At 35.0% G+C, this 17,788-nt stretch overlaps 1 protein-coding gene across 5 annotated transcripts in view; it reads right to left on the bottom strand.

The window, feature by feature from the left end:
* DIAPH2 (diaphanous related formin 2) overlaps positions 1–17,788 on the bottom strand; it is a 213,838-nt gene that overhangs the window by 167,100 nt on the left and 28,950 nt on the right. For all 5 annotated transcript variants that reach the window (XM_051629988.1, XM_051629986.1, XM_051629989.1 and 2 more), the window contains 11 exons: positions 15,193–15,332; positions 14,764–14,838; positions 14,612–14,681; positions 13,401–13,537; positions 12,139–12,247; positions 8,620–8,730; positions 6,809–6,927; positions 5,791–5,907; positions 4,609–4,727; positions 3,143–3,207; positions 1,282–1,386 (listed from right to left, as the gene is read on the bottom strand). In XM_051629988.1, coding sequence (XP_051485948.1) covers positions 1,282–1,386; positions 3,143–3,207; positions 4,609–4,727; positions 5,791–5,907; positions 6,809–6,927; positions 8,620–8,730; positions 12,139–12,247; positions 13,401–13,537; positions 14,612–14,681; positions 14,764–14,838; positions 15,193–15,332 — 1,167 coding nt within the window. The remainder of the gene's footprint in view (positions 1–1,281; positions 1,387–3,142; positions 3,208–4,608; positions 4,728–5,790; positions 5,908–6,808; positions 6,928–8,619; positions 8,731–12,138; positions 12,248–13,400; positions 13,538–14,611; positions 14,682–14,763; positions 14,839–15,192; positions 15,333–17,788) is intronic.

The following is a 17,788-nucleotide window of genomic DNA, read 5'->3' on the forward strand; positions in this document are numbered from 1 at the left end:
GAGATTCGTTACAAACATTGAAATCTGTAAGACTGAATTATGAACAGAGGTGTCTGCATGTGTAAAACAGTAAGAAACCATACAACACCACAGGTTACAAGAATAACTTGTACTGACAGAGAAGGACAAAAGGAACAGCAATTTGACTATTAAATGCAGTGTAACATGCTTACATTAAGATGAGAAGGTCAGTGCTCTAACAAGACTATAGCACAGACAACGTGTCAGCAGACCAGTATCCTGAAAGCAGGACGATGGCATCCAGGTGATAGCACATCACATGCTGTTCTTCCTTTTATTATCCAATGAGGAAGTGAGACCATAAGCATTAAGATATTTACAGTAAGGAAAGAAGGCAACAGGAAGACCTTGCCTAGCAATGAAGGAATAGGAAATAAACCAGGCTGGTGGAAAGAAATCAAACCATAGTATCTGTTAGTTCCTAAAGGGTATAAGAGACCTGTCTAATGCCCAATTCATTGTCATTAAACAAAATAAATCCAAGAGATGTTGTGAGAACTCAACAGGCAGCAATTCTTGTCCTCTCTGCTTCACTAGTGATCCTGGACAGATCACTTGGAGATAAATTTTGATGCTTGTGAGTAAGATTTGTGAGGAAATTAATGCAAGTAAAATCAGCTTGCTGAAATTAAGTATCCCCTTCCACTTTCATAAGGTCTTGCATTTTCTGTTATATTTACTGATGAGATTGTATAAAGATGGTGTAATATTCATTTTAGAAATGGGTACAGTCTGATATTCAGAGTTTAAGAAAAAAAATAATCAGTTGCATGCACATGCTGAAAGGTCTGTATACTGTGATGGCATGCACATGCTGAAAGGTATGCATATTGTGCACGCACAGCTCTCATGATTTCCACCTTTGCAATCCAAGTATAAAGCCTTCCGAAACAAACACTTTCTGCAAAACATACAGAAAACAAACACTTTCTGCAAAACAGACAGAAGTACTTATGTTAAAGCATAAACAAGCACTTGGAGAAAGAAAACTTCGGCTGAATTCAAACTTTTCATAGGCTAAGGTATGTTTTTCCTCAATAAAACAAATATCTGTGGCAGATGTTGAATACACTACTATCTGAAAAATGTTACCTCCAGTAACTTTCCTTAGTAGTTTATGCCGGCTTAAGAACAAATCAATAAAACCATATTTCAAACTCCATAGACACAATACACTCTTGGGCAATTTCTTTTCAATTCTTTAAAAAGAACAAAAAATAAAATTCAATTGTGGAACTTTCTGTGATTTAGTTTTATTACCTGGGCTCGTAGCTGTTTGATTTCTATTTCAAGTTCTTTGATTTTCTCTTCTCGTTTCTGTAGCTCTGTTTGTGCCTCTTGTCGAGCTGTGAACTCTTCATCAAACTGTAATGATTAACCAACACAGAAGTGTTTGTCCATTTGTGTCCATACCAGATATCATACTTTCAGGAATTGTTTGGACAATATCACGACTAGAGCAATAGATGCACTTTTAGCTTTTTTTTAATAAAGTATTTTTCCAGTGTGTGTTCTTCTAATAGTACCACATAATTTCTTCCATCACAAAGCCATGACACAGAACCATCAGACCCAGCTACTTATCGCAGCTATAACTTCTATGGGTTTTTTCCAACCCCAACAGAACACTAAAGACAAGAGTACATCTGTCATGCAGAGGGCTCAAATCTGAAGAGATGTGGGCAGCTTCAGCAGAACCATCCATAAAGTGTTAGCAATCCCTTTAGTCCTGATGTCCCCGTACACAATCCAAGTCCAGTTTACAACATGATTCTAAGACATTTACTGTCTATTTTTATCCTGCTAGGCTTAAGAGGTTGTTAACATCTGTTAAAGCTTCTGTTATTCATTCTGCCACAGGACAAAGTGACTTAACACTAGGAAGAGCATGTGTTGGCTGCCACTAACCAAGAACATTATGATAAATAACTCTGCCAGGAAGCATCACAACGACTTGCTTTCTGTAAAGCTCAGACACTAACTCCTATTAAAAATGCACCCACTTTTAACACTGAAGAGAGAAAAGCCAAAGGCTTCATTGATCTCTTCATTTGATATTTGTAATAGTCATGTTCAAGAACATGAGCTGTCTTTTGGCCTACAAAACGCATCTTACACCAGGTCAGCAAAAATCAAAATTTTAAATGCTTTTAATACACATCATAGTATATGACCTCTAGTACTACTGCAGCTCATATAGTACATTCAGCATTTCATGTCTTTAGACAGGATGTAATTAGCTAAGATTAACTAATTATCCATTAACATAATATAGGAAGAATTTAACCAACTTGAGAAAACATTCTGTAGCGAGATACATTCACAAACACCAATAATGATAAAGTAGACGTGCCAATTTCTTTAGAAATACCAAAAAAATTTACAAGAAATACACTGAGCTGCAATACTTTCCACTGAAAGTCTAACCTTCCTTGTATCCAGTAAAAAAATGAAACCTACTCATGACTGAAATAGGACATAGTTAATCAAGATCCAAATAAACAACCAGAACAGAAGAATAAAACCTGTTAGCAAACCAGGCTCCAACATGCACTGTAAATTCCTAAATGTATATAATAAGGAAATAAATTACTCTCCCTCATAGCATAGTAATTTATCATGGGCACTATGGGGAAATAAAGCAGTTATTTTAATGTTAACATCTCTATGCCTAAAGAGTGGATGCTTTTCCAAACATAGAATGATGCTGCTTTTCAATAAGTTTCTTCAGCTTCTAAAACAAAGCTGGATAAAGAATTATTGACATTTCCCCTTCACCCTTTTTTTTTTTTGCATATGCCTGCACTTCAGATACTTAACTTAGACTAAGTATTTCAGGACAATACAGCAGCATCTGGGTTTTTTTTCCATCAGGTATATACAGAGTAACACAACTGAAGATATATATAGTTAATACCCCTCCTCTGCTTTTGAATTCAGAGTAAGATGGAATCTGAGCCTTAAACACACACACAGAGCTATTAGACGTGAAAGAACATCCTGCCTGTGAGAGACACCATTTCCCCCTTTCCACTAAGTCTCTACTGTGAAACAAAAGCCTATAGTGTTTTTTCCAGGCTTCTGTTCCATATCTTAAAAAGAGCAATGATTCAGGACTTACCTTTCTGGAAAATTCTGCTGCTTTCTTTTCACTCTCTTCTACTTTAGCTTTGTCCACACAAGCATCTAAAATTTAAATATCACACAGAAGTCACTTAAAACATAACACAGGTGTGAGGTGCCTTCCAGCCATAATTACTCCATGACCCCACACCACAATGCAGCAGCCAAAAAATAAAATTAATTACTAAGTTGATCTGACCAAACATTTGGTGAATTATTTCAATAAGCAAAATCCACAAATATAAAAAGTAGTGAGGACATATGACCAAGAAAACTGAATATCAATGGTCATAGTTCTTTTGTCTTTAATACAGAGTTTGCATGCCCTTCTCTTTTATGTGAATCTACCACTAAAAAATTAAAAAGGATTTTTACACTAATATGAAGTAATAATAACTTCTGAGGTTTCAAATCAGAAAGTCGCCCTTTCAGAATAGAAATCCAAAATCAGGCATTACCTTCCTTCAGTAAAATTATTTTGTAGACAAGGAAAATTTGGACAGACTTTGAAGCACAGATCTCTTGACTCAACAATGGTACAAAGCACTTCTATGGACTTTTCATGCAGTGTAAAACTAAAACATTTTATAAGTGAGATAAACTCAATTAACTATATATCATAGGTAGGAACTGGCATGGAGAAACAAAACAATTATTCCTAAAACTAGCAGGTCAGTGGGAAGAGAAGGCAAGGTGAAGTAAATGTTAGGTAAGATAAAGTGATCGTGATCCTAGAGTTATGAGTGGATAGTAAACACAGGAATACTTCTTAGATATGCAGAATACCTTTTACAAATCAGTTTCCTCCCCCTCTCTCCAGGCCCCCAAACAACCTGTACAACATTTTATCTTTGCTTCATCACTTCACCAAAAAACATTCCCAAATGAATGCATACTTCAGAAGTTATTACTTCCACCTATGAATTATTTACTCCAGAGATGTCCTTTTATTTCAAGAATACAATCTACCCCACCAAAAAGCATATAACAACACATCTAAATGCCAATAACTGCCATTTCAATTACATAGCATTTATTCAGCTGCTTCTTTCCACATGACACAAATACCCAGTTCCCCAATGATGATTAGTTCACCTTAATCTATCCTCAAATACTTGGAAAAACACTACAGAAAATATTGTTAAAATGAACCAAATATGCTAAAAATGAATGCTAATGTATTTTTTTTGTAACAGATTTCAAAATAACAGTATTTCTCAACAAGAATTTTTCAGTTATTAACACTATTGTATTCATATTTAGATCAAGATAAATTTGGAGAAACAAACTTTATAAATGTCATTTTATTCAAGGCTGCAAAGCTTCATCTGGCCTTCTCCACAAGCACACCTGTAGCTTACATTGTTATCTCCAGACAACTGAAACAATTCACACAGTCAATTTCAGTTTAGACAGAAGCACACAGAGAAAAACATGCACTCCAGTAAAACAAGGTATACTAACCAACAAGGTGAGAAAAATCCACATCCATCCTTCCTCTGCATTTAAAATCCGGGTCTACACCACTGCAGTGCAGCACTATCTGTGATACACATTCTTCTATGATCTTGTAATACTGAGGTCTAATAGAGAACACATTTTGCAAGATAAGAAGAACACGAACCACCATACTTAACCATGAATTAAACAATTGCCAGTAAACAGATAAAGTTAAATTCTTATTTGTACTCTGGCTAATAAAGCATTCTTGTAAGCTTCTCTGAAAGGTATCTGAAGAACTTCAGCACTCTGCAAAATACTGTGCACGTTTAAGTTATCCTTTGTCAGGCAATAATCAATAAAACAAACATCCTCAGTATTTTCAATAGATGTTGCAAGAATTAATTAGCACATTCACAACACAGTGAATTCCAACACTGGTAACAGTCCCAGTATTTAATTACTTTAAAATTGAGGTAATTATTAACTTAATTGCTTGATACAAATCTCCACACAACACTGGGAATCTCTTAAGATTAGGGGATTCTGTGCTCAAAATTATTAGTTCTTAGCAGTGCAAGGGATTACATCTCAATGTCACACACCCTAGAGCTCTCAAAGCAGGAAACCCCCAAACCTAAACTGATGATATTCCAAAAGTCCAAATTAAAAAAAAAAAAAAACAAAAAACACCACTATTAAGAAATCCTAGGTTATATTTCTCTTCTTAACTTTATCACCTTGCATAGCAATTGTTTTTATCATGCCTTTACAAAAAATATTACTTCTTTTAACAAGACTTTGTACGGGCTACTTTAACACTGCTAAGAAACTATGAAGTGCACATATAAGAGAAGCTTACACCAAAAAGACAAAATATAAGGCACCATGGAACTACTTTTAATTTTTACAACTACCTTTCAAGTTCTTTGAAGTCATGAATCTATCAAACTTGAATAAAAAGTGCTCAATGAGTTAAGAGGCATCTGGGATGAAGGTGTTAGGATGAGGTTCAAGTCTTTGAATTAAGCATTATTATATTTAACACATTCTTTTTCAATATTAACATTGAGTAGAAGGACATAACACATCTGTTACAGAGCAACTATTCATGTGTGATTATGAGCTACTCAGTTTACCAGAGCCTTGATTTCTATTCTTCCCTCCACCCCCTCCAAAAAATGAAACCTGACAGCTGACACTTACCTGACATAGTAATCACTCCTAATGAGCAGGAAGTGTTGGAGAATTGACAAGAAGTAATTTTCAGAAGCAGTATCTTTTAACATATTATACAGCAGATGAAATACTTCATTCACATCAGTGCCAACATTGTTAAGGAAATATTAGGATTTTTTTAAAAAAATAAGAAAAAGAAAAACACGTGACACCCACCCAACCTCAAACCCGGTTCCCCAGATATTGTCCATATTGTTCATATAAAGCCTTTACTGTCAACTGCCATCCCTATTAGTAAATAACCTTTTTCCTCTAACAATATCCACAGAAACTGTTTAACAATTAAAACATTTTACATTACTACTCAGAAACATTCTAAGACAGACTTATTGTGATAGAATCCTGTAAACATTTCACACAAGCTTTCATTTTCTTTCTGAAGTGAGCCAGACTATTGGCAAATATACTCCAGGCAATTGCATTAATTTCTTAAAGAAGAAAATTACCTGTTCTGTGACACAACAGCATAATTTGGAGGTGATTTTATGTTCCTCTCATTGGTTGCATCTACCTTCCTCTGCTTCTTCAGTATCAGCTACTACTCTGAAAAAACTGCAGGTAACCATTCTGAACTTAAATAAATCTAAATTGACTGTGTCACAACTAGAGAAGACATGCATCTCAAGTGCTTCAGAACCTACTACAAATCTGATTCCAACTTAGTTATTAAAAATATTTTTTCTCTAACCTTATCGTCTTCCACGGGTGTAACGCCATATCTTCATATACTACAACCCAGAGTTTAGCTTTGTAAATGTTATTTATGAAAAATTAGCTCTGTTCCAAATTCCTTACATTTGACACACAAATTTAAGTACTAATTTTCTAAAAACAAAAAAAATATTAACAAAAAACTGGAAAGAAATCTGCTTAATCAAGTCTCTGGTAAAATACACAACTCTGATAAATAAACTGCCATTGGAGGATCACATATAATAAAGTTACCAAGTGATGTAAGTTACAACACCACCTCTTCAAAGGATATTCCATTTCAGCTCTGATATCATTGAGACGATGTGACAGTTCAATTAAGTCATCTTCTTTGTTCTCATCAAACACTTTTAGCTGAATATCAAGCTCGTCATTTTCCTTGTCTTTCAAGCCCTATTTTTCAAGGCATAGAACATCTTAATTTTCCTTTTTTACAAGATTTCCCACCCTTTAAAGTTTATATCATGACAAAATAGAAGATGTTAACCTTTGTAATGGGAGTAGCCTGTAACTCAGAGCCTTACAATGGCACAGCAGAGAAAAATGAAGGCAAATTATCAGCACATATAGCAGGTATGGGCTGCAGAACAAGCATTAAACCTAATTGAGTTGAGTTCTCTTAATGGGACATAGGCAGCAATTTATGCTTGTTAATGTAGAGTTTCTTTAAAAAAATGCCATAAGGGTATTTCAAAACATTAATGGAAGTGCACTTAAAAAGCCTAAAGTAGTATAGAGAAGGTATGCTAACAACTTCTGTTATTATGTTAATGTAGATCACTGCATAAAAACATTTATAATACATTGAAAAATACAAAAGAAATAAAAAAATCAACACAATAATTGGTACTTGGGAGTAAAGAAAAATTTGTTTTTCTTTGATACAGTTAACCAGGTTTAGCTTCCTACTAGGCAAATCACAAACCAGGAAACTAGTTAAAAAGCACTCAGTACTTCTAATACAAACTGGTCTGGAATTGTCATACCCGGATATGCACAGACTGAATGGCAACCATGTATGTTCCCAAAAAAAGTGTATGACCAGTTAATTGCTTTTAAACTCAGATATCTGTATATCAATACACTCTACCAAGTTTTCTATCATTATTTATTACAATTTCATTTAATTGCCACCTAACCCCCAATTCGTTAGAGTTTTAAGCATCTGTTGTGTAAACTAACTTTCAGTAGATTAAAAAAACAACCCTAAAAGTTCTTCAGACTTTCAGATGTTCTACAGCAAATGAAGACAACAGATCATAGTAATGTCTACATTATATAAAACCTAAATACAAACCTAAGAAAAATTAACCTACACACATTAGTAACAGTTTCAAAGCTGAATGTGCTAAAAACTGAAGGTTTTTATTCCTGACAAATGTTGATGATTCAAAACTTCACAGCTGAAAAGTTATAGCAAAATAAATTCTGTTTCAGACAAATAAGAGCAGGTAGGCTTTAATTTCTCTCATCTTTTGTGAGAAACCAATGAGTAGCTTAATTATATATATTCTGGATTTAAGTACGCATCAGAATGGTTTCTTGGTTAAGAGCTATCAATCTACCCATAAGTCATACATAGTCACACATGACTACCCATAAAAGGGTATTTCTGTGCAGTTGCATGAAGATATGCAGTCTCAAAGAGAATGAAGGAGTCAATTTGATTATTTTCCCCTCAAAAACTGCAAAAGTGTTTTGAGAAGGCAGACTAAAGAAAAACAGATTTCACAGAAAACAACAGGAACAGCACCTACAAAGAAAGTTGATCCAAGATTGATTCCACAGATAGACTCATGGTCACTCCATGTGCTTTGATGTCATTATGCTAAGTTTGATGACTACCCAAATTTAATCTGTAATAAATTGACTTATTTCATCTACCGTTCTGGTTTAAATAGCTCTTGAGAAGCCAAATTTGCAACTATGCAGAATGAAAGCAGTTTTGAATTGACTGTCCTTTCCAGGTCTGACCTTCCCCACCCACAATCTTTCACAACTGCTACTCTCAGTAAAACAATTTGGTTCTCCTAAAAGCATCACAAACAGGTGATTGCGGTCAACTCCTAGACAGAAATTACTTACAGGCAATATTTTCTTCAGGCCACAACGTAAAAACTCATTTCTCAGGTGTATCCTGAAATCGAGATCATCAGGCGATGTAACGAGGGCATTGATGAGCTGCATACATGCTACCTGTTGTTGGAAAACCAGGCAAAAACTATTAATATGTATAAAATGAAAATAAATACTGTCTTTGACTATTTTGTTTTAATTATCAAACCAAATATCAAGAGATAGATATTATTTAGTATGTGGTACACATGCAACACTTGACTTAAAATTAGACTTTTGTTGCTTAATTTAAGCAAAAAAACCCATCTATTTTCATATAGTGAGTGCTCTTGCTATGTCAAAATCTTATTACATAAGGGTTGATACTTTATTTTACAGTTTTTCCCACACTACAGTTCCACATTGGAACTCCTCTTTCTCCTCAGTATTTGCCAATTTGAGAAAAACAGCACACTTACAGTAATCAAAAATTAAAAATACAAACTCAAAAAATCAAAACAACCCATAGACAAGATAATCCCCATCACCAGGTGTCTTTTCTACTCCCGCACAGCACTTCTACAGAATGCCTGAAGTCTCAGGATACTGGCTAATGCTTAATTGAACAGCTGTGCACTTTAATTGATTTACTTTAAAACAGGTAGACAATAGCATAATGCCAGAAGTGCTGATACACGTTAAAAGACTAAAATGGGACTCCAGGGAAATACCAAGTTTGCTAAAAGATGTTAACTGCAAATAGAATTAGCATTAGAGTACAAAAAAATAAATTAAAAAAATATCAATAGCTGCAGAGAAAAAAAGTCAGGTAAAAGCACCCTTCCTGTTTTATTTACATTCACTATTTAGTTCTAACATAACACCTCACAGAGTCTTGAATTTCTATTAAAACACTTTTGAAAGGCACTCCCTTAATACCCCTGTATCTTCAGATAATGTAGTGTCATCGTGCTCGCTTGAATGACTTGTTATTTTACTACTATGACATGACTTAACAAGCCAAAGTACATGTCCAATCTGAAATTAATAGAGAGAAGAGGTTCCATCTGCTATGATTGCTTTTGCCAGAAGAAACACTGGCTTAATGGCTTGTGCTAATACATTACAAGTAGAGAACAATTTTGTAAGAAACAAATTAATGAGTCTTGCAATTGTACCTTCACTGATGTATAAGTGAGGTGTCAATGGCAGGGGAGCAGGTCTGTTGTGTGGTTGGTTTTCCTTGTTGTAAATCAACAAGGTCCTCAAGTAGGAGATCACTCCAAAATTAATTCTTTTGTGCTACCATTATTAATATTGGAATATAACTTATAGAAACTTATTGAGCATCATTAACTCCACAGCTCTGAAACAAGAACTACTGAAGGTGTAAACAGTGTAAAATCAACTGGATCTGACATATATATGATCTACTAATGGAAAAAGAGTTATACTTTCCATGCAAGTACACCTGCTCTGCCTGTATTCTACATTTCCACATCTTTCAGCCATGTTACATTAGCAATACAAAATTTGTATAAAAACTGTATTATGAGAAGGAAATAAAGTCATCCTTTACCAGGATATTCAGCCACTTGGTCTCTATACAAACACTTGCAGCTACAAAAAAGAAAAATCAATCTAAAAAGATGGCATTTTAGTAGCAACCAAAACTCTTGGACTACTCAGGTGCATACAGTGAATAAAAAACTCTACTGACACATAAGCAGCAGAGAACATGGGACATAGGACATAACTCAGTAAAGATCACTGGCACATAAGATTTTTTAATATTATTTTAGAAAAATAATTTTTAAAACTCACTATATACTATTCCCAGAGATGCACCAGTGGCTGATAAGGGCAAGATGTCAAACACACCAAGGAATGCACAGTTCTTGTTGACAGAAGTAGCAGTGATGTCCTGCAGCACACTACCAATCCCAAAAGGTACCCTGCCAAAAATGGACACAGCCTATCCACATCTGGCATAGTTACATGATGTATCTGAATCTTTAAGAGGCTGCATACACTGCTGCCAAAAATCCCAGCAGTAACATTACAGCTGCATGTACATCTCACCAATTTCTTCACAATGAAAGCAATCTGCATGAGTAACGTTAGGAAACTGTTACATTTTATAACAAAAGGACTCTAAGGGAAAAGTCAGTTTAAAAAGTAAATTACTGCAGTCTACTCACAGGGCAATAGCTCCTGAAGCAATTTTTTACAATAGGTGACTTTGTATGAAATCTGTGGACCCTCTGCACAAACACGGTGACATTAAAATATACATCTATCTTCAGATAACTATAAAGCCAGTATACTGAGAATGAAAGCAATAAAAAGTATACTTGACACCACTCAGTTTTGACTGTGGCTTATTTCTCTTTAACTACTGTATGCTTGTGTTAAGAGGATGGCTGTGCTGAATGACATTGACCTTAAAATATCTAAAACTAGTTTTACTGCTGCTCAATTTACTTAGCATATTACTAAGTTAATTGTCATTGTCCTCATGTCATTAGTTTTTCAAAAACAAAGAGGTTAACCATTCAATTTACCATAGATAGGCTAGAATTTAACCTAAGTTGTCATTACCAGGAAGAATGATAACAAGTTATCAAATTCCTTCTTAGTCAAAAGAAACTTTTTACTGTACTTCCTGGAAAATTTCAGAAAAAAACTCCTTCAAAATACTTAAATATTTTAAAAAGACAGATGCTGATGTATTTCTTCATTCAGTAGTATTACAAAATAAGTGCACAAGATAAGAAATATATGTTCCTGCCACAAGTACTTGAAACAGTAAGACACTTGAAGTGTCTGCTCAGTTACGGCATTCCAGTTGTGATTCTATATCAAATACCCACTTTAAGACCACAAAACAAACCTGCTCCATCTTTTTACAAATACGTACGTCGCTGGACTAAGTTCCAAGCCATAATAAGTACAGGAGGTTTTGTTTAATTTGGGCTGGGCAAGATGGGAGGGGAGGAAGAGGGTGTTTAAGTAAGAAATGCAGGTTCAGAGTAGCCATGTTCCTTCCCTAAACCCAAAAGACATAAAGGGAGCACTGCTTCCAGGCTCCTTCCATTCCAGCCTCCTCAGGGCTCCAGTAACAATAACTAAAATATTTTAGAGGAGAGAATGAGAGATGGATTTTTATTGGTCCATTAAACCACACAAAATTTGCTGTCACAAAGATTTAAGCAACAAAGACAATAAAATGCTTTCATAGACTTATTATGCCAGAGCATTACACCTGGCATCTAAGAAAAGGAGTATTACTAATTACTCCCTTTTTATTAAGGTCAAGACTTCTTAATCCTGCTTTTGGGATGAGGGAGTTTATTGGTTTCACACCATTAACAATTAGAAAAACTACTATCAGCAGGCCACTTCTACTTGTTTTCTTTTACTGATCCTAGAGTAATAGCACTAAAAGTTTTTGCTGGTAAGTAATTTCAAGATAATAAAATAATAAAACTGTTTTCTAGTATTTTAGATTGTTTCTGAGGTATTAGTAAGCACATAAAGTGAACCCACCTGCAGTTGTAAGAATTCATGGTTTTTCAGTCCTTCAACAATCTGAGAAAACCGCTCCCTGTTGTGTCTTTCAGCAGCAGTAGTTATAGCACCTAAAAGCCTGTCCAGACTAAGAGAAGTACATACTGTTAAAAAAGGTACAACACTCAATCCTCATTTTAAAGACATGTAGCCCACTATTTACACAGCTCAAGACTTCAGTGCACTGACAGATAATCTGAATGCACTTATCTACATAAAACTGAAAACAGAGAACCAAGTGTTAAAATATCTACAAGATTAATATTGAATTAAAAAACAGGTGAACAAATTGTGATATTCAGCTAAGAAATGACGAATGACAAAAAAAATTACTACCTTTATCACACTGTGCACTGGGTATTAGCTGACATGCTCAACATACAGGAATTGTAATAAACTGCCTTTTCAGAAAGTGAAATGTCTTCATTTATTGCATACAAGACATGGAGTTTGCTGTTTTTAACCCTCAGTAAACTAAGATACTCAATAATTCAAAATAAATGTGTGCCAACTTATTATCCTTGTTTTAAAAAGCTGATGTACTTATGCTACATTACTCCATTACTATTGAGAACTTCAGCTATAAATTTTTACCAGTCAAATTTGTTATATTTACATAGAGGTGGCATTTTAACAAAATCCGTAAGTATGTTTCTTTCTGTATTATTAAAGCTATCTTCTAAACTAATGAAAAATCTTAACATGTGGTGTCAAATCAGTAATTTTCAAATATAATAAGTTCATCTCCCTTCACTGGGGGAGATGTTCCAATCTCAACCTTCCCCACAATTAACAGGCTCAGTAGTGCCCTCTGCTAAGACACATAGCTCCACCTTGTCTTCAAATCCAACAGCTTCCCTTGTGGCAATTAAAAGTTCACAACTTCTGATTATACTAGTCAGGGATATTTGAAATAACTTGTAGATCTTTTTTTGTCAAGCAGCCATTTATGAACACTTATGGCTCATTAGGTCTTCCCTATAATGAGCAACCACAGTCCTTTCAGACCATCCACTTAAGCCACGGTTTGTAGATCCCTGCTCATTTGCTTTTGTCTGATTCAATATTGGATTAATGCATCAGAACAGGTGAAAGTGTCTTTTGATTTAAACTACACTAAGAAATAGAAGACTTCACAGGTCACATTTATTTCACTGACAAGTTCTCTTATCTCTGTCCAAACTGACAACTCAGAAGCATTAAAAAAAAAACACAAAACTTTGGTTTAATATCTTACTTACATATTTTCTTCTCCAACAATGCAGAGAGCAGAAAGGATTTTCACTGTTTCCGTCATCATGTGTGGCTGCTTTGGATCAATTGCTCTCGATAACAGGTAGAGACCTCTTTCATCTCCTAGAATCCTTTGCAATCCGTACTTAAAGATACAAAAAGCTTAGTGAAGATTTGCCTCCAATACTCATTATCTTTGGGCTTTAGATCCTTAGGAATCCTCACCCACACACATCCCCTCCTCCCTCATAGGAAGTTTGGTGAAAGTCTCCTAAAACTTTCTGGCTATTACTGCTTGGGGACACAAGATATTCTTCCCAATCTCATATTTGGGGCTTTCTCCCAAGAAAGGGAGTCAGCTCCTAAGGAACACACCTCATTTTGTACAATCAGATATCTACCCAAAGACCAAGCAGTTTTTATTTTCTGACTACATCTGAAACACCTTAACAGTATGAAAAATTCCTTCTCTATTTTCCTGTAACAGCTCCTCACAAGTCAAAATTATTTTTGAACACAATGACCAACAGAGGCTGCAATTATTTCTTTAAATAACTGCCTTCTTTCATTTATTATATATTCTATATCACTTTCTGTGCAGATAAATAAAAAAACTTACACATGAGCATTTATTTAAAAGTAGCATTATTCTTCATTAACTACAGGTTAGTTGGTAGATCAGATATAAATGTTTGAAGTTACACTGTAACTGTAGGAATAGTGGAGAGTATAAGGGGGGGAGGGATGTGACCATTTAAGATGACTTTTCCCACTTCATCAGACAGGATATTTTATCCTTTACCCACTATGTATCAACTTAAAAACTGCAGCTGAAAAGATATTAGATAATACTCAATTTAAAATCAGATTGAAAGTACATGAAAATAATGTATTGAAATCTGAATTTAGAAATATATAGTTTATTTTCAGTTTCACAAGCAATTACCCTCCAAATTCTCTTATCTTAAATCTGTATTACTATCCTCTGTTTGACAAATATTTTACTTCCAAAAATCAGTAGCTATTAAACAAAACTAAGGCTAAATGCTTTTTCAGAAAGTTACACTAAGATCTACATTTCCAAAGAGTCAGTTGACTTCCCTTCCTTTCTGAGAAGCAAGCCTTCCTTCCTTTTCTGAGCTTCAACATGCTACATAGGTCTTGAAGCCAACAAAAGAAGAGTCATGCTAGAAGTATTCAAACTTAAAATATTTCTTACCTTGTTGTTCATAAATGCTTTGAGGCACTGGATAAGTTTATATTGATTCTTCTTATCAATACTTTCCTGCCTTGAAAAGGAGGACAATAACATGAGTATGAACAATGTTCACAAGCTCCCCTACCCCTCCTTCAAATGATCCACGTCCTTACTGTTTCTTGTCCAGAAGCTTTTCCAATAAATCCAACAGAAGTCCGAGACCTTCATGTCCGAAATTGTTAACCCAGCTAGGAAAAGGAAGAAAAATGTTTTTAATTATTTCTTAATCAAATGTAGAACTTGCAAAGTTATGTCTCAAATACTGCTTGTTCATCTCTTCATAGAGATTTCTTTAAAGTCTCATTCCCCAGAAAAAGCTGATCAACCATTAGGATAAATGCTAAGTTCCAACAACTAGAAGTTGTTGAAAACCCCAGTGAAAGGTGAGAAGATACTGCAGACAGCTGCAAACATTTCACTTATCTTTCTCATGCCAAAAAACATTAGCATAATTACTCTGGTTTCAGAAAAAAAAATCCCACAACTCCTTATTGCTTAGCAAAAATAGCATGATGAAAACAGCAGCAGAAATTATTACTTACCTGACTGGATTGCTAGTTAGAGACACTCTCAAAGACTCTAGGCAATTAAGCAGCTTTTCCTCTGAAATTCCAGATCGCAGTTCATGAATGTACTCTTGCGAGGACAGCGTGCATTCATGCTTACTGTTTTTCAGACCACCCTATCACAGAAGACAGAATCATGTTGAATGTTACAGTGCTCATAGTAGCATTTAGATGATAACATGTAAGGTCAGTATTTACAAATGAATCTTAAAATCACATTTTCCCCTGTACAACTGCTTAAGACTGTTAACTTTGATTTGTGTCTAATAGTGTTTAATACTTCAGAGGTTTTGCATCACAAGCTTTTTTTTTTTTTTCCTCTGGGATCTTAATTTCTTTAAGCAAAGTCCATGTACCACATCTTGGACCATTTGTCTGTATTAACATGTTTAATTGCAACACACTCATTTAGTATCTACTTCACAAGACTTTAGTAGAAACAATCATGAACAGAGAGACACAAACCCCCCAAATGCTTTTTATGAAGCTTGTCTTCTAATTCTCACTGTATGTGCCTTCCATTTCAAAAAGCTGTGCATGATCACGATGGACATATCATGACTTAAAAATTAATTCACTCTTCTCCAGAAGGAAGAAGATAAGCCACTAAACATTACTCTGGAAAGGAGCTGGTATCCACCAAATGTTAAATCAGTGCTTTTAAAATCATAAAGCTGCACAACAAAGATTTCTTCCTGTACCGTAACTCCCTGTTTGGTCACTAACAGATCTCTAGAGGATCTACAAAAGAAACACGTGGAAGATTTAACAAAGAGCTCGTCTCCCTGCTGAAGTGTCATAATAGAAGAATAACTACCTACAAGGTATTTCAGTATTAAAATACCTGATAATCAAAGCTATAGTATTCAAAACCATGAAGCATATACAAAACATTTTACTAAAGGGAGCTACTCATCTTTTGTACAGCTCTGACAAGTGGCAGAAAAGTAAGCTGAGCTCAGAAGAGTCATTATGATTAATATGCAGTTCCTAAAGCTCCTTAGCTCTAAATGGCCTGTTGAAGACAACCTGATAAAGATGTCATGGGTGTAAAGGCAGTATGAAAAGTACCTGACCTAGAACAGGATTTATACATATTTCCTTTTAATTGCATCGAGAACTTCTCTTGACTACTGTAATCTCCTAATTGTCTCCTTTTCAAAAAGCTACACTTCTTATTAAGTTCTCATTTGCTTTACTCAAATTCTTACTGTTCATTTTCCAAAAGTGACACTAAGTATGGCTGACAACAAAATGACTTGTCTACATTTCAGTTAATAATTCTGACCCACATACATTCCAGTGTTAACACACAGAACAGAACTAGGTAATTACTCACAGCATACTTTCAGATTGTTTCTCCTTACCTCAACAAAACAAAAATCTGACATAGACTGTGAATGCATTAAGACAACAGTAGTGTTCTCTGAATTATGTTTAGTTAGAAGATGTTTCTTGCTGACATGTCTAGCTAAAGGTGCTATGCAAGCATGCCAGTTAGACATCAAAGGACCAAGAGAAAGAATCTCACTATAGATCTCCTAAGCAAAGAGGTGGATGCTCTTCAGGGAAGGAAACAGAAAGAAACTGGTGGAGGTTATCTTTACAAGAGAAGAAACTGACTTTAAATGAGGTAAGTATATTAGCACTACATATTAAAAATCATCATATTTCAGAAAAAAATATTGCTTTGAAAGACCCTAAGATAAAGAACTAGAAAACAGGAATAGCTTTATGTTGTTCATTGCATTGGATGGAAACCGAAAAAGATGATATGAGTAACTTAATGCACACCAGCTACACAACACTGGATACTGGTTTTGTCATTTCAGACAACAGCTGTTCCCCAAACCATAAGAATAAAAGAAACTAATAGAAGCACTGCTGTAAAGTACAAAATCTAGACAGACTTCAATCAAACACTGTTACATATTAAGCTAGACCCTGAAAAACATGGTAGAAAGCAAGATTATCTGTTTTTCAAAAAATATTCTTTCTTGTGTTTAGCCCTTCCCCTGCAGTCTGCAGCAAGCTCCAAAGGAGATTCCTATTCAGATGAGACATTTAAGGTCTTTGCTACTTTCTTCCATATTTAGACCAAGGTGTGCTCTCACTGCCTCCTTTTTCTATGCTTCAAAGACAGTAGCAAGACCTCTTTGCCTCTGTCTAGCCCCTTGTTTTCAGAAGACCTATGACTCCCTCAAGAACAGTTATGTCGCAAGTTAAAAGAACATGCAGCAGCATCTCCTAAGGCTCCTTACCGAGTTCTGGAGGACAGACATACTTCTCCATCTTTCTATGACTAAACACCTTTAACTGCAGAGCAATAAGGAACCATCACCTCTTCCTTTTTTCTCCTCTTCAAAACAGATCATCACTAAAGACAGCTCAGGAAAATCCATTCTCAAAACCTTTCACCCAAATACTCCAGTTCATGCTAGAGAATTCTCAGCTTAACAGGATTACTTTGTTATTTTCTACAACCAATTTTTCAGTCTCTTACCTCTAGACATGCTAATTGGAGTGCCACATCCAGGTGCTATTTCCTTAGTTTCCCTATTTAAAGACAGTT

This window comes from Apus apus, chromosome 12, assembly GCF_020740795.1.
Source record: "Apus apus isolate bApuApu2 chromosome 12, bApuApu2.pri.cur, whole genome shotgun sequence".
Taxonomy (NCBI): domain Eukaryota; kingdom Metazoa; phylum Chordata; class Aves; order Apodiformes; family Apodidae; genus Apus; species Apus apus.